Source organism: Hemitrygon akajei, chromosome 4 (genome assembly GCF_048418815.1).
Source record: "Hemitrygon akajei chromosome 4, sHemAka1.3, whole genome shotgun sequence".
Taxonomy (NCBI): Eukaryota; Metazoa; Chordata; class Chondrichthyes; order Myliobatiformes; family Dasyatidae; genus Hemitrygon; species Hemitrygon akajei.
In genome coordinates, this window is record NC_133127.1 from 181,526,537 (window position 1) to 181,543,970 (window position 17,434).

The 17,434-nt window shown below is 39.6% G+C and overlaps 1 protein-coding gene across 3 annotated transcripts in view; it reads left to right on the forward strand.

Annotated features, from left to right (window-relative positions):
* Positions 1-17,434, forward strand: part of jade3 (jade family PHD finger 3) — a 50,556-nt gene that overhangs the window by 20,626 nt on the left and 12,496 nt on the right. For all 3 annotated transcript variants that reach the window (XM_073044150.1, XM_073044152.1, XM_073044151.1), the window contains exons 2-8: positions 208-285; positions 394-453; positions 2,709-2,791; positions 6,106-6,263; positions 7,092-7,282; positions 8,044-8,255; positions 10,699-10,866. In XM_073044150.1, the coding sequence (XP_072900251.1) occupies positions 405-453; positions 2,709-2,791; positions 6,106-6,263; positions 7,092-7,282; positions 8,044-8,255; positions 10,699-10,866 (861 nt within the window). In that variant the 5' untranslated portion in view covers positions 208-285; positions 394-404. The remainder of the gene's footprint in view (positions 1-207; positions 286-393; positions 454-2,708; positions 2,792-6,105; positions 6,264-7,091; positions 7,283-8,043; positions 8,256-10,698; positions 10,867-17,434) is intronic.

Below are 17,434 nucleotides of genomic sequence, written 5' to 3' on the forward strand. Positions count from 1 at the left end.
CTGACCTCAATATGAGGACAATCCTAGTGTTGGAAAGTTTGTCAACTCTAATATTTTTGAGGATAAAATCCATTGTTTCAATACTGACAAAATATGCTAAACACTGTGCTAGCAATGGCTGAATTACAATAGTCTTTTAATAGTGCATTTCTGAAACATAAAATTAAAAAATCTTTTCTACAATTATTAATCTTTTCCTCCTCTTAGAGCTGATTTATGTGGATGATGGATTCATTGACAGCTTGCCAATATTGAATTAATATGTGCATATACGTAGAATTTAGGGTAAGTTCAGTTCATATATTTTAAATATCTACTAATCCCTGAGATTATTTTTAAGACCATATTTGACATTCTGAATTGGAAAACCTGAACCTCTTCCTTGCCTTAAAGGAGATGACAGGATGAAACGCAACAGACATCTGAGCAGCAGTGACAGTTCAGACAATGAGAGTAAGTAAGCTAACGTGTTTTGGCTAGTGTTGCTATGAATGTATGTTTTTCATCTGCTTAAGATTTCTTGAGATATTAAATATTTATTACGCCAGTCATGTAGTTCACCCTCTGGCTCTTAGGTGCATCTGCATTGTGAATCACTTAATGTAATTGTTTAGAAGTTGAAATGTTAGATTGGGTGATTCTGCTTTTCTGTAACTGCAAAATATTGTTAATTTTCCCAAGTATTTCCAAAAGTCCCTTGAGTACCAGTTGTTTAAAATGGGTTTTAATTGATCAAATGCTCTGGAGAAATAATGCTCAAAGGAGGATTTGTGATGTTGAAAAGACAAAACCTTGTAGTCTCCTGTTCTTCATACAAAATCTGGTGATTGGCTTGTCTAGGCTGTGCACATCTCTAGTTGATCATCTAGGGAACGCATTTGAGAAACAACTGTCCTTGTCACAACTGTTTCCTGTCTCCTGCAGATGATCTACCCTAGACTATTAAAATGCAGTCTCTGCATCTCTAAATGTCAGGCTACATCCACACCAGACCGGATAAGTCCATAACCAAAGCTTTTTCTCTTTGTTTTTACCCTCCGTCCACACTGAAATGGTGTTTTCCTCCCCCCAAAAACAGACCTTTTCTAAAACGCCCTCCCGAGTGTGTAAATTTGAAAGCGGCGATTGTGCAGAGCAGTGTGGATGGGGTAACTGGAGATTTCTAAAAATGTTGTCATGACGTGCCAGAACAGATGGTGGCGGCAGTACGGCATTTTATTGTTTTCTTGAACGCAACCCCCACACAACCTAACAATTTCAGAACAGACGGCAATGAGACTGAAGCCAGAAGAGTTAGAAATGTACTCACCAAATACTTTGACCCATAACTTACAGAATAAATAAGTATACTCACTTTGCCCTGTTTTCTGTCCTTGCTTGAATGAAGGTGGTTTAGCTATTTATGCAAGTACTTCTGACAATAGATGTGTAACAGCCTACTGTAACATTGTATGGAAATACAGATAACACTGATGCAGACATGTTTTATACATTTAACAAGGTGTTTTATTAATGCAACTGAGTTAGTCAGTTTTTCAATGTTTGTCGTCAGCTGAGTCATACGGTCAGTGAAATAACTCCCTGTTGGTTGCCTCCATGCGCTCCAGTATTTGTTTTTTTAAAAGTTTTAAGTTATCCTGTGTGAGAGCCAATAGCTGTCTGATGTTTGGCAATTTCCTTAAGTTTTTCTAGTCTGTAGCTGCACAAACGCGCACTTTTACAGTGAGATTCGACACCAAACATGTCGCTTGTTTTCTGTAGATGTGTCCTGCGCATGCCCAGTAGGAGGAGGTTCGTCCAAATACCCGTTTTAATGTGGACGGAGGTATTTTCAAAAACGCTTGGTGTGGATGCCTATCATTTTTACATGAAACCAGTGTTTTCAAAATTACCCAGTCTAGTGTGGATGTAGCCTCAGTCAAACCTTGACTTGACATTCAGCCCTTCCGGTCAGGAATTCCGTCTCTCCACCCCCCCACCCCCCTTGTTCTTTTTTCTTGGGATGTAAGTGATAATGGTAAGGCAGCATCTATGGCCTGTCTTTAGATAGAGATAGTTTATTGATCCCAAAGGAAATTACAGTGTTGCAGTCGCATTACAAATGCACAGATAGAGGTGACTCTGGCCCTTCTACACAGCCTTGGTGTTGGTGCTCCACTAGCGTGTCATCCAGGTGAGCCCTCAGGTACTTGTAGCTGTGAGGGAATTGGGTCAATCAAATACTTCGGGCTTAAGTCCCATTTTAGCCCAGATCAGGTAAATATAGCATGTTCCCTTCATGAAGAATTTTAATGATTATATGTAGTATTTAAGGAACATAATATACTAAATTAAATTTTCTAAAATTTTGCTGAATGTCTTTGTCAATATTGTTCACTACTTGATTATGTTGGTCTCTGCTACAGTTTTGTGTCAGACCACCATAATTTTGCTATTATAACACTGCAGTTGACTACTGGTTTGGGTGGGTCCGTTGTCCAGTGTTCCTGAATGTCCACATATTCTCATTCTCAAGCACGATAAATCTGCAGAATCTGGAAATCCGAGAAACACACACAAAATGCGGAGGAACTCAGTAGGCCAGGGTCTCGGCCCAAAACATTGATTGTACTCTCTTCCATAGATGCTACCCGGCCGTGCTGAGTTCCACCAGCATTTTGTGTGTTTTGCATATATTCTCATTATTGTTTTTGTAACTTCCTGCATAGGTCCTTCAACATCATGGTCATCCCATTCCAAGTATCGAGGTGACAGGCATGCCTCAACAAGTGGAAAGAAGAAGCCTGCTGAGGTGAGTATGATTTCAGTTTGAAAAAGTCTGCCTCACAAGAAGAATGTCAGTAAACATTCTTGTTTATGAAAACTAAACATTACTGGATTTTTCACTCTATGACAAATAGATTATGTGCATTCCTTATTCTGTGTGTATTCCAGCTGAGACGGAGGCCTGGAGATTACTTCCTCAAGTGAAAATTACAGTTGTTTCAGAGAGTAGTTCTTCACAAGCTACTTGCAGTATATCTGTATTATCGTATTTTATTTGCAGATACAGCACGGTAACAGGTCCTTCTGGTCCATCAATCCCATGCCACCCAATTACATCCATGTGCCATTTAACCTACTTACCTGTATGTCTTTGAAATGTGAGATGAAATTGGAACACCTTGAAATCTCACATGCTCACAGGGAGAATGTATGGACAGTGTCGGGAATTGCACCCAGATCGTTAGAGCTGTAATAGCATTACACTAAACTCTATACTACCATGCTGCCACGTGTTGCTGAAAGTTTTTGCAGCTTGTAAAAAGTATTTTTTCCCTTTACCTCAAAGTTCAAATCAGAAATTCAGAAAATTCCTTCTTATGTATGAATGAAGGACAGGAGTAGGTCACTTTGCCCCTCAGGTCTCCTCTGCCATTTACTAGGAATGATTAATCTTATTGTAATTCCAATTTTGCATCCCTGTCCAAGTGAAGTAGTTTCTTTCATGCTTTTGCTGCTCAGGAGTCTGTCCTTTCTGACCTAAAGATATTCAAAGACTGCTTTCGCCATCCCTTGAGGAGGAAAGTTTCAATGACTCAACCTTGAATGATTAAAGAAGACCTTTGTCTCAAATGAGCCATCACTTATTTTAAAACTGACTTTTAGCTCCAGAGTCTCCCGTGAGGAAGTGTCCTGTCTATTTCTGTTCTGTCAAGACCTCTCAGGATTGTATGTTTTAATCTAGTCATTATTCACTTTGTCATTCATTACAAGTTGTACAATACATGTTAATATTTTCTTTTATCTGTCTTTTCTATGTGTCACTCTTACTTGATTAACAATTAAATCAAAATTAGTACTTGGTATTGTTCTTTTTCAACATTAGGGGCATTTAAAAAACCTGGTGTTTTTTTTTAAAAGGCCAGCGGTTTTAATTTATTTCTGAATTTAAAAAAAATGTATCATGTGCATGGTGCATTTCTCTGAACTTTTATTCTGGTATTCTTCGTGGCAGAGATGGTTAGTAATAATTGAAGAAAGGTGAAATATGGGGCTATCAGGCAGGAACTTGGAAACATAAGTTGGAAAATGATGTTCTCAGGGAAAAGTACGAAAGAAATATGGCAAATGTTCAGGGGATATTTGCTTGGCGTTCTGCATAGGTACGTTCCAATGAGACGGAAAGGATGGTAGGATATAGGAACTGTGGTGTACAAAGGCTGTTGTAAATCTAGTCGAAAAGAAGAGCTTATGAAAGGTTCAAAAAACTTGGTAATGATAGAGATCTAGAAGATTATAAGGCTAATAGGAAGGAGTTTAAGAATGAAATTAGGAGAGCCAGAAGGGGCCATAAGAAGCCCTTAGTAGAGAGGATTAAGGAAAACCCCAAGACATTCTACAAGTGTGTGAAGAGCAAGGAGATAAGACATGAGAGAATAGGGCTAAAGAAGTGTGACAGTGGAAAAGTATGTACGGAACTGGAGGAGATAGCAGAGATACTTAATACTTTGCTCTAGTATTAACAATGGAAAAGGATCTTGGCGATTGTAGAGATGACTTGCAGTGGACTGAAAAGCTTGAGCATGTGGATATTAAGAAAGAAGGTGTGCTGGAGCTTTTGGAAAGCATCAAGTTGGATAAGTCACCAGGGCTGGACAGGATGTACCCCAGGCTACTGTGGGAAGTGAGGGGGGAGATTGCTGAGCCTCTGGTGATGATCTTTGCATCATCAATGAGGATGGGAGAGGTTCCGGAGGATTGGAGGGTTGCGGATGTTGTTCCCTTATTCAAGAAAGGGAGTAGAGATAGCCCAGGAAATTTATAGGTCCGTGAGTCTTACTTCAGTGGTTGGTAAGTTAATGGAGAAGATCCTGAGAGGCAGGATTTATAAACATTTGGAGAGGCATAATATGATTAGGAATAGTCGGCATGGCTTTGTCAAACGCAGGTCATATCTTACAAGCCTGATTGAATTTTTTGAGGATGTGACTAAACACATTGAAGGTAGAGCAGTAGGTGTATATATGGATTTTAGCACGTCATTTGATAAGGTACCCCATGCAAGGCTTATTGAGAAAGTAAGGAGGCATGGGATCCAAGGGGACATTGCTTTGTGGATCCAGAACTGGCTTGTCCACAGAAGGCAAAGAGTGGTTGTAGACGGGTCATATTCTGCATGGAGATTGGAGATCGGTGACCAGTGGTGTGCCTCAGGGATCTGAACTGGGTCCCCTACTTTTTGTTATTTTTATAGATGACCTGGATGAGGAAGTGGAGGGATGGGTTAGTAAATTTGCTGATAACACAAAGGCATGCTCAGAACTCTCTCCAATCACATTTTTACATGTCATATCACCATATATAGGACCATGGTCAGACCCCATTTGGGGTATGGTGCTCAATTCTGGTCGCCTGACTACAGGAAGGATGTGAAAACCATAGGAAGGGTACAGAGGAGATTTACGAGGATGTTTCCTGGTTTGGGGAGCATGCCTTATGAGAATAAGTTGAGTGAATTTGGCTTTTTCTCCTTGGAGTTACGGAGGATGAGAGGTGACCTAATAGAGGTATACAAGATAATGAGAGGCATTGATCGTGTGGACAATCAGAGGCTTTTTCCCAGGACAGAAATGGCTAGCATGAGGGCACAGTTTTAAGGTGCTGGAGCGTAGGTACAGAGGAGATGTCAGGGGTAAGTTTTTTACTCAGAGACTGGTGAGTGAGTGGAATGGGCTGCCGGCAGTGGTGGTGGAGGTGGAAACGATAGGGTCTTTTAAGAGACTCCTGGATAGGTACGTCGAGCTTAGAACTACCTAGGCTTACCCATGACCCTCTATTTTTCTAAGGTAAAGACATATTCGGCACAGCTTTGTGGGCTGAAGGGCCTGTATCTTGCTGTAGGTTTTCTATGTTTCTATAATCTCCAGTTCCTCCATTTTATTTAGTCACTAGATAATCTACTGGAGCTCTCTTGGACAGTACCTTTCTGTTGCCTAGCTGTGAGGAACTGTGGATTTGAACCACCATGGATTTTGCCTTGGAGTAATACAGTGCATGACCACTCAAATGCGTTGTGGTCACCTCCTTTAATGTTCGTTTAAATATTTAAGTTTGATTTTATAGGTATTCAGGAAGGATCTCATCAGTGCCATGAAAATTCCAGATTCCCACCATGTGAACCCGGATGAATACTATCTCTTGGCTGATCAATGGAAACAGGAGTGGGAAAAGGGAGTACAGGTTCCAGCCAGTCCAGAAACAATTCCAAGTTCATCTGTCAGGTAAATGATGTTTTGCAAAATAAATGCATCTTTCCACTTGATTATTGCCAAATGTTAAAATATATATTAGAACATCGTTATCATTCTTTTTATAAGTAACCCCTGTGATATGAGGGTTGGGGGGTAGGGGTGGGTTGAATTCTGAGAAAGAAGCTTGTTTAGTATTTATATCTGCAGCCATGAAGAAAGGGGATTGAAAAAATATTTTTTTATTTTTTCACGAAGTTGTATTAGAGCAAATTTTGTGCTGTATTTCTACTTTTTTGAGAAATAACTTGTGAATTCTGTAAGGGCAAACTTTTGCTAAATGGCCATATGTTGGGGTTGCTTATTTACTGTCCAGTTCCTTTGATCAACTCTATTAAAATTATTCATTGTGCTGACCTTAAGTATTCAGCAACTTGCAGGTTATCAACTGAGAGGATTAGAAATTGGGGGTGATGATAATGTAGCGCTTGTTTCAAGAACTGTGCTCCACTGTTCATTGAGATTACAGCTAATGTTGGCCACTTTTTTTTAACCTAATTTTTTATAAGCCTTGGCTCAAGTGTAGTGCAAAAAGTAATTATTAGCTTCTGCTTGAAACATCTTTACTGACTAAGCAACCATAGGTGCTGAGAATTCCAAAAATTCATAACCATTTTGAGAGAGGAAAAAGCCTATACACATTCCCAATGTAAATAAGTAATCCATATTCTGCAACTATTCTAAAATAATCTCAAAATCTTTTGTACTAATGTTTTTTGGTGTGAAGTTTAAATGAGCTGACAATACTTTCATTGAGTTAATTGTAGCCCTGCATCTGTCTTCTGCGTTTGGCTGTTTTAGGGTTATTTTAGAAAAAGTGAAGGACATTTTATTTACTAAGCCACGGAAGTATATTCGATGCTCCAGCACAGAGTCCACAGATCCTGGATATGTTAATATGTTGGAACTTGCAGACAGTGTATGCCGCTATGACTTGGATGATATGGACATTTATTGGTTGCAAGCAGCAAATGAAGAACTGAGAGAAATGGGTAAGTCAGGGTTATTTTGTGCAGTATTCCAAATGCTGTTTACTAAATGAGCAATAATCTGTGTGAATAATCCAGCATTTAATTGGAATCATTTGTGGCAAATCCAAGCAAAATTTAATTTGAAAATTGAAGCTATTAATTTGTCCCGAAATTGCAGGATGTGGTATTGTGATACTTTAAAGCTACATTGCATCTATTTTTGTGTATAGTAAGTAGTGTTAATTGTTGTCAATCTTTTTATTCAACTAAGCATGATCTACAGAAAGCCTTGCAACAGAATATAAATTCACTCATGATGGATAAACAAATATAGCTTTTTGTTTATTTTGCAGTTGATGCTCTGTATTCATTGCAAGGTTTATGCTTTTTTATATATAATATGATTCAATAGAGCATGGTAGTACTTTGGGAAAACATAACAAAATTCAAGGAAAGATCATTATTGTTCCCACTTGAATTTTGGTGTTTGGCTTGAGTGAGGAAAATGAGGAACTGGGTTTGAAGCACATTCTTTCCCTACAAAACTGGAACCAGTATCATTTAGTTAACTTCACTGTAGAGATAGATTTTGGCGAATGATGAGGCAATTGCATATTAGAACATTTGAAACATTTTGAAAACCAAAAAAAAAGTTGCTGTTGTTCACAACAGTTTAAAATCGTAAGTTTTAAGTGGCTTCTTGTTGCTGAACAAACTAGAAAAAACTGAACTGAATGATGAATTAGGGTTTTTTAAAAAAACATCTAACTTTTTTAATTCAGGCTGTAGTTTGATTCCTGAAAACACTATGGAGAGAACTATTGAAGCACTGGAACGTCATTGCTATGAAAATATGAACCATGCCATAGAGACTGAGGAAGGGCTTGGGATTGAGTATGATGAAGATGTTATCTGTGATGTATGTCGTTCTCCTGATAGTGAAGAAGGAAATGAGATGGTCTTCTGTGACAGGTGTAATATCTGTGTCCATCAAGTAAGAGATGCATTTAATCAAAGTATAAATAATGAATAATTCAAATTCTAGTGGATTTTTTAATGTCATTGTCAAAGAGCAAAACAGTACAAAAAATCATATTTGCTAAACTAATGTAAAATACCTGCCTTGTGTTTAAAATAATACTGATTTAAAACATTGATGTTTAGAGTGAAATCCATATGCAATGTTTAGCTTTGTATCTAAGAGAATGTAGACTTTATATTGTATCTTTGACTAAATGATATAGTTACATGGTTAGCTGTGAGTAATGAATGAAGAGATCACTTTTTCATACAAAAAGGTTTCAGAAATATAATAGATAATTTAAAACAAAACACGCAAAATGCTGGAGGAATTCAGCAGGTCAGGCAGCATGTATGGATACGACCTGACCTGCCAAGTTCCTCCAGCTTTTTGTGCATTACTTTTGTCAAAACCAAATTAATTTACTTCAGTGAATTAAGTTTGCTACTCTTATCTGGTATGCAAGTCTAACTCCAATTCCACATTATCCTGACCACTTAAAACTGCCTTTGCCATGTGCTGGTAAACTGTTTACTTACATTGGACTAATGGTGACCAAGATTGGGCAATAAATGCTGGGTTAGCTAGTAATGCCAACAACCCAGAAATAAAGAAAATACATACAACTCCACCTCCAGGATTTTACAGTGGGAACTTGAAACTTTTAAATTATCAACAAACATGCAACAGGCTGAAGATGCTGGAAATCCAGAGCAGCAACATACAAAATGCTGGAAGAACTCATCAGGTCAAGCAGCATCTATGGAGAAGAATAAGCAGTCAATGCTTTGGGCTGAGACCCTTCTGGACTGAGAAGGAAGGGGGAACATGCCAGAGTAAAAAGGTGTAGGCGGGAGGGGAAAGGGGCTAGCTGGAAGGTGATAGGTGAAGCCAGGTGAGTGGGAAAGGGCAAGGGCTGAAGAAGAAATCATCTAATAGAGGAGAGTGGACCAAAGGAGAGAAAGGATGTTGGTGGGGTGGGGGAACCCAGGGGGAAGTAATAGGCAGGTGAGAAGAAGTGAAAGGCCAGAGTGGGGAACAGGAGGGGGGAAGTGTGTTCACCAGAAGGAGAAATCTATATTCATACCATCATAATGGAGGATACCCAGACAGAATATAAGGTGTTGCTCCTCCACACGGAGCATGGCCTCATCTTGGCATGAGGAGGCCATGGGTTGACACATTGGAACAGGAACGGGAGTTGGAATTAAAATGTTTGGTTACCTACTTCTTTGTCCCATGGTCCACTCTCTTCTGTCAGATTCATTTGCTTCAGTTCTATTTACAGGCTAGGGTTAGTAAGTCATGGGCATGCTATGTTGGCATGGGAAGTGTGGCGATGCTTATGGACTGCCCCCAGTACATCCTTAGACTGTGATTATGGATGCAAACAATGCATTTCACTATGTCTTGATGTACATGTGACAAATAAAGCTCATCTTTGGTCATATATAAATAATTCCTAATGAGGTGGTGTGCTAAATATTTCCTGCTGGATTAACTTGCCCACAGAAGATCTTGATTCCTTGTCCTGGTGATCTTATTGCCAGCAGTCACCTATGAATTTTTCTTGTCTCTGTAATGTTCATTTCTCTTGACTGTTTTAAAAAAAATCAATAAAATTAAGATCCATACAATTTACTGCTATCAGCAATGTCTTGGGATGAATAATCTAACTGGTGGTTTAATTGTACTTGCCCTGCGTTCATTATTAGTGTCAAAATGTTGCAGGAGGTTAGATTTTATCTGACACCTCACAGTTGTTCTTAATACTTGATATCCTGGAGAGAGCTGGAGCTCAGAACTATAATTACAGTGTATTTTTAACGCATCTGTCCTTAATCTTTCAAATCTTACAAGTTCCAAACATGTTTATCTTTCAACCAACAGTAAAGCTGTAACTTCCATTGTATCTGTTGATGAGTGATGTAAAGTTGGTGCTTTTGCTTGCAAGTTCATTTGGCGTGATTAGCCCAAATCTTGAACGGGTCTGTTTTAATTTTCACAGAAGCAACAAAACTTAAAATATGGTGCATTCACAAGAACTTTTCCTGTGTCATGCATTCATGGGACAGTGTGTTTCCTGTGAATGCACTTTACAGGAAAGTGCATTGGGGTATTGAAATAAAGGTTTTAGAATAGATGACCTGATGCTCAGTTGAAGAGGTAGGTTTTTTTGGAAGCAACCTTAAACATACAAGTGGGAGGAAGAGCCAGGACTCAGAGTGAAATGCCAGAGATTGTGTACTTGGCAGCTAAAATCATAGCCAACATGGTTGAAATGTTTTGAATAGAGGAATATATTAGAGATCAGGATTGGCAAAGATCTTATATTTTAAGTTGTGTATTGAAGCAGTATCCAGTTTATGCAAAATTAATTTTAATTCACTACTTTCACATTTTCCATTACATTTAGGCTTGCTATGGGATTCTAAAAGTGCCTGAAGGGAGCTGGTTGTGTCGTACTTGTGTCCTTGGAATTTATCCGCAGTGTCTTTTGTGTCCAAAGCAAGGTGGAGCAATGAAAGCCACACGTGCTGGAACCAAGTGGGCACACGTTAGCTGTGCCTTGTGGATTCCTGAGGTAAATGAAGTTTTGGAAGTGTTTTGATAGAAATCTCTTTGTTGTTGCCTGACATATCAAAAGTGGTTACTTTAGAAGAGAATATGGAAAATGGACCATGTCCCACTGAAGTGTAAGTAGAGTAAGACAAAGTAGTTAAGTAAAGCTTGATGAAGGAGTATGTTAACGCAGGATGGTTTGAAAATGAGGTATTATGACTGGTTCTGAAATAGACTTATCCTTTATTTCATTGACCTGGAATTTATTTGGTCTCTAAAGGTTGCAAAATGCACTCATCCAGAAATTCAGTTTTATAGTACAAGTTTCTAACATGTTATGTAATTAATTTCTAGTATACTGTAATATTAAATGCTTTTGTAATCATGCAGAATGCATCATAAGATTTGTTTTGCTGCTTGTAACATACCAGCACTTGAAACAAGCAGTGTATACAGACCATTCCAATCCTTATGAAATCCCCAGTTGGTTGTTGCTTGTGAAGTTGAATTATGCAATTAAATAACCCTTTGTATCTAATACACAACAAAAGTCTTAACAGCAAGGGCAAGCCTTAGATCTATACTATTTAAAGGGATAATCTATTATTTGTAGGTTGATTGACCCACACAACTATTTAGAAACTGCTTCTTCACCTCTGCCACAAAATTCCTGAAATGATTCCTAAACACTACCTCATATTTTGCAACATTTATTTTTATTTTATTTATTTAGGCTCTTTGAGTCACGCTGCCCCAGCAACCCCACAATCCTGATTAACCTGAGCCTAATCATGGGACAATTTACAATGACCATTTAACTTGCCTGCTATGTCTTTGGACTGTGGGAGGAAACTGGAGCACCTGGGGAAAACCCAGACATTCCACAGTGAGGGCATACAGAGCCTCCTTACGAAATGGTGCCAGAATTGAGCTCCAACCCACAGAATGCACCCAAAACTACTCTTTTTTTGTAATTGTACTGCTGCCCAAAAGAAGCAAATTTCACATAATCTAAGTTGATAATATATCTGATTATTTGGGATATGAGTTGAAGGAGAGCATTAGATGACGTTATAAATAAGGATGAATATCAATAGAGCATCTTTTGATCCATCTAGACTATGGGTTCCTAACTTTTTTTATGCCATGAACCAATACCATTAAGCAAGAGGGTCCATGGATCTCAGGTTGGGAACCCCTAACCTGGACAAAAAAAAATACAGAAGAGATTTTGTAATTGGGACTGGGGATGTAAAGAGGATTGGAGAGAGAATCTTTGGTCATCCCTGATCCACTGGTCAGTGGCTTTGGCTGTTGAGTTATGTTCCTTGGCACACCCTTCTGCTTTTTTTTAATATAAAAAAAAGAGCTCTGTCTATCAGCATGATTTAGGGATCTCTTCCATTCTGCTGTTTCATTCAGTGAATGTGAACTCACTCTCTCCAAGAGGAGAGGTATTTGGTTGGAATGTTAAAAAGCTATAAACATGTAACGTTGTAGGAATGGTGAGTGTGATATGATTTATTGCTATTTCTATAAATCTTGATTATACTTGAGATTTTTTTTGAGCTTTGGAACACCTGGTACCAAGTCCTTTGGCATTGCTACAGGCATTGATCTCTCTGACCACTACCTGACAGTGGGATGTTGAAACTTTTTGAAGGTGTCCATCTTCTCCCCAGGGTTCTCTTAGTTTCTTTCCTCCAAGCCTCCCAACCTCTGCAGTGATTTCTGGGAGTGGACACCTTCCACACACTTCCCCCTCTTCTTCTCTCCCCTTCCCCCCCCCCCCCACATTTTTTCTTTAAAAGAAGGTACAGATATTCTTGTGGGAGGATGAGCTGCCAGAGGTCGTGATCCATGACGTGGGTAGGATGGGTGTTGAGATCCTGCAAAGTGTGCTCAGGGAGCTGGGTGCTAAGTTAAAGGACAGGATCTCTAGGATTGTGATTTCAGGACTGCTACCCATGCCACACGCAAAAGTGAGGCCAGAACTAGGAAGATTATATAGTTTTACATGTGACTAAGGAGTTGGTCCAGGAGGGAAGGCTTCTGATGTTTGGATCATTGGTCTCTCTTCCAGGGAGCTGTATGGAAGGAATGGTTTTTACCTGAACTGGAGGGGTATTAGTATCCTTTGTTTGCGAATGCTGCACAGGGGTGGTGTGGGGGGGAGGAGGTGTTGTTAAACTAGAGTTGCGCAGAGATGAAAACCAGTGTGCCAGAATGGATAGTGGAGTGGTTGTGGAGAAGGATGTTGTTAAGCCTACACACAGTCAGGAATCGAAATGTTGAGCATGGTGAACTTATGTTCTGAGCTGCATATATTTAAATGCAAGGAGTATTGTAGGAAAGGTGGATGAGCTTGGGGCATGGAATTACAAGTGAAATTATGACATTGTAGCCATTAATGAGACTTGGTTGCTGAAGGGGCAGGACAGGCAGCTCCATGTTCCAATGGGTTCCTGCTTTAGAAGTGATAAAGCTGGAAGGATTAAAGGGGGAGTGGTGGCATTACTAGTGAAGGAAAATGTCATAGCATTGCTCTGTCATGACAGATTGGAGAGTTCTGCTAGTGAGGCTTTATGGGTAGAAGACAATAGGACAATTAGACATGGGAGCAGAATTAAGCCATTCAGCCCATCGGGTCTGCTCCACCATACCATCATGGCTGATCCCAGATCCCACTCAACCTCATACACCTGTCTTTTTACCATAACCTTTGATGCCCTGACTGATCAGGAAACTATCAACTTCTGCCTTAAACATACCCACAGACTTGGCCTCCACCGCAGTTTGTGGCAGAGCATTCCATAGATTTACTATTCTCTGGCTAAAAAAAATCCTCCTTACCTGTGTTTTAAAGGGTCCCCCCCTCAATTTTGAGGCTGTGCTCTTTAGTTCCGGATACCCCCACCATAGGAAGCATCCATCTTATCTAGTCTTTTCAAAATTTGGTAGGTTTCAATGAGAACTCCTCTTCCTTACGCACACACATGCACCCACGTGTGCATGCGCACACACACTCTTCTAAATTCCAGTGAGTACAAGCCCAAGTTGCCAACCACTGCCCATATGTTAACCTCTTCATTCCTGGAATCATCCTTGTGAACCTCCTCTGGACTCTCTACAAAGATAACACATGCTGAGATATGGTGCCCAAAACGGTTGACGATACAGTGTGGGCTGACTGGTGTCTTGTAAATGCTCAGCATTAACTCCTTGCTTTTATATTCTATTCCCTTTCAAATAAATGTCAACATTGCATTTGCCTGCATTATCACAGACTCAACCTGTCAATGAACCTCTGAGAGTCTTGCATGAGGACTCCTAAGTCCCTCTGCACCTCTGATGTTTGAACCTTCCTTTCCATTTAGATTATAGTCGGCACAATTATTTATTTTACCAAAATGCATTGTCATACATTTTCCAACACTGTAGAACTGAAGAATAAGAAAGCTGCGACCATGTTAATGGGCTTGTTATAGACCACCCAACAGACTGCAGGATTTAGTGGAGCAAATTTGTAGAGAGATCGCAGACTAGTGCAAGAAACATAAGGTTGTGACAGGTGATTTTAATTTTCCACATATTAACTGGGAGTCCCATACTGGTAAAGGGGTGGTTGGGAAAGATTTTGTCAAATGTGTTCAGTAAAGTTTCCTTAATAAGTACTTAGAAGTCCCAACTAGAGAGTGTGATACTAGATCTCCTACTAAGGAATGAGACAGGACAGGTGACAGAAGTTTGTGCAGGGGAACACTTTGCATCTATTTAGATTCATGCTAATTATGGCAAAGCAGAGTCTGGTCCTCTGGTTGAGATTCTAAATTGGAGAAGCGCCAATCTTTATGGTAACACAAAAGATCTGGCAAATGTGGATTGGGACAGGTTTTCTGGCAAAGGTGTGCTTGGTAAGTGGGGGGCCTTAAAAGTGAAATTTTTGTGAGTACAGAGTTCGTATGTTCCTGTCAGAATAAAAGGGTTAGGGACCTTAGGTTTTCAAGAGAAATGAGGCCCTGGTTAAGAAAAAGGATGTGCATAGCAGGTATAGGCAGATGGGAACAATTGAAGTACATGAGTATTTATTAAAAAAAAAATTCAGGTGAATGCTTAAGTAAATCAGAAGGACTAAAACAAGGCATGAGGTTGCTCTTGTAGACAAGGTGAAAGCTTTTGCAGATGTGTTTAAAAACAAAGGGATAGTGAGAGACAAAATTTGGTCCTGGAAGATCAGAGTGTTAATCTATTCGTGGAGCAGAAAGAAACTGGAGAGATCTTGAATAGATTTTTTTGCATCTGTATTCACTTGGGAGTTGGATACAGATTCTGTAGATGTGAGGCTATGCACCCTACACAGATTAAAGAAGAGGAGGTGTTTGTTATCTTGAGACAAATTAGGGTGGATGAATCTACAGGGCCTGACAATGTCCTTGGACTGTGGGAGGTTAGAGCAGGGGTACACGTGTTTCAAACATGTATTTAAAATATCTTTAGCCACAGGTAAGGTGCAGCAAAATTGGAGGATAGCTAATGTTGTTCTGTTGTTTAAGAAAGGCTCTGGTAGGAATATGTCAAGAAATTTATAGGAAGGTGTGTTAGACATCAGTAGTGGGAAATTTATTGGAAGGTTTTCTAAGGGACCGGATATATCAGTATTTGTATAGACAGAACTGATCAGGGATTTGTGCAAATAAGTTGTGTTTTTTTTGAGGAAGTTATCAGGAAAGTTGATGAAAGCAAGGCAGTAGATGTTGTCTACATGGACATTACCAAGGCATTTGACAAGGTCCTGCATGGGAGATTGGTTAAGAAGGTTCAGTCATTTGGCATTCAAGATGTGGTAGTAAATTGTAGTAAATATTGGCTTTGAGGAAGAAACCAGACTGTGGTTGCAGATGGTCATCTCTGACTGTAGATCTGTGATTAATGGTGTGCCATAGGCATTGGTGTTGTTGTTTGTTATGTATATCAATGATCTGGATGATAATGTGGTAAACTGGGTTAGTAAATTTGCATAGACACCAAGGCTAGGTTGTAGTGAGGAAGTCTGTCAAAGCTTGCAGAGGGAAATGGACCAGCTGGAAAAATGGGCTGAAAAATGGCAGATGGAATTTGGTGCAGACAAGTATGAGATGTTGCATTTTGGAAGGACCAACCAGGGAAGGTCTGAAACAAAGAGCGGTGGGCCACTGAGGAGTGTGATAGAACAGAAGGAACTGGGAATACAGATCCATAATTCCTTGTAAGTGATGTCACAAGGTAGATAAGGTTGTAAAGAAAGCTTATGGCACATTGGCCTTCATAAGTTAATGTATTGAGTACAGGAGTTTGGATGTTGAAATTGCATAAAACATTGGTGAGGCCTAATTTAGTGTATTGTATCCAGTTTTGGTCACCTTCCTACAGGAAATGTGTAAATAAGATTGAAAGAGTGCAAAGAAAAATAAGGATATTGCTGGGATTTGCGGACCCGAGTTGTAAGAGGTATGGATAGGGTAAGTGCAAGCAGGTTTTTTTCCACTGAAGTTGGTGAGACGAAACCTCAAGGTCATGGATTAAGGGTGACAGGTGAAATGTTTGAGGGGAACATGGAGAAGTCCATCACTAAGAAAGTTGTGAGTGTGGACCAAGCTGCCAGTACAAGTGGTGGATGTGGGATCAATTTCAACATTTAAGTGAAATTTGTATAGCTACATGGATGAGTGTGGTGTGGAGGGCTATGGTCCAGATTCGGGTCAATGGGATAGATTAATGGTTTGGCACAGACTAATTGAGGTTAAAGGCCTATTTCTGTGCTGTAATGTCAGTTGCAGCTCAGTTTTCAGCAAGGGTTTTGAATCTTTCAGATATTTTGTACTTAACTTGCACTGATCCCTGTAAAGTGCTCAATGTAAGCAGGAAAATCATGTATGAAAGGCATAAAGCAGACTGAGTCAAGTCACTATTATTGTCATTTTGATCGTAACTGCTGGTACAGTACATAGTAAAAATGAGACAACGTTTTTCAGGACCATGGTGTTACATGACACAGTACAAAAAACTAGACTGAACTATGTTAAAAAAAAAACATAGAAAGCTACACTAGACTACAGACCTACACAGGACTGCATAAAGTGCACAAAAACAGTGCAGGCATTACAATAAATAATAAACAGGACAATAGGGCAAGGTGTCAGTCCGGGCTCTGGGTATTGAGGACTCTGATAGCTTGGGGGAAGAAACTGTTACATATTCTGGTCGTGAGAGCCCGAATGCTTCAGAGCCTTTTCCCAGACGGCTCTCTCTTACTGTGGATTTTTAGCTCTTGATGGGCTCTTGATATCTAAAATTTCTATATTGCTGTTCTCATGCACTTCATTCTCCTAATCCATTGTTGTTACTGCAGCTTGGTTAACCCTTCAGAAGGGCTAATTAAACAATAGAAAAATAACACATCTCCTGCCTTTCTCTGCTGGTCCTGATTTCCTAACATTGGAAAGCCTGGACTTAATTCCTCTCACGAATGGGTTGAATTCTGAAGAGAAGTTTCTGTCCTATTTGAATCTGAATCGTAGTTGATAGTTATGTTAAACACTACCCATTTAGGA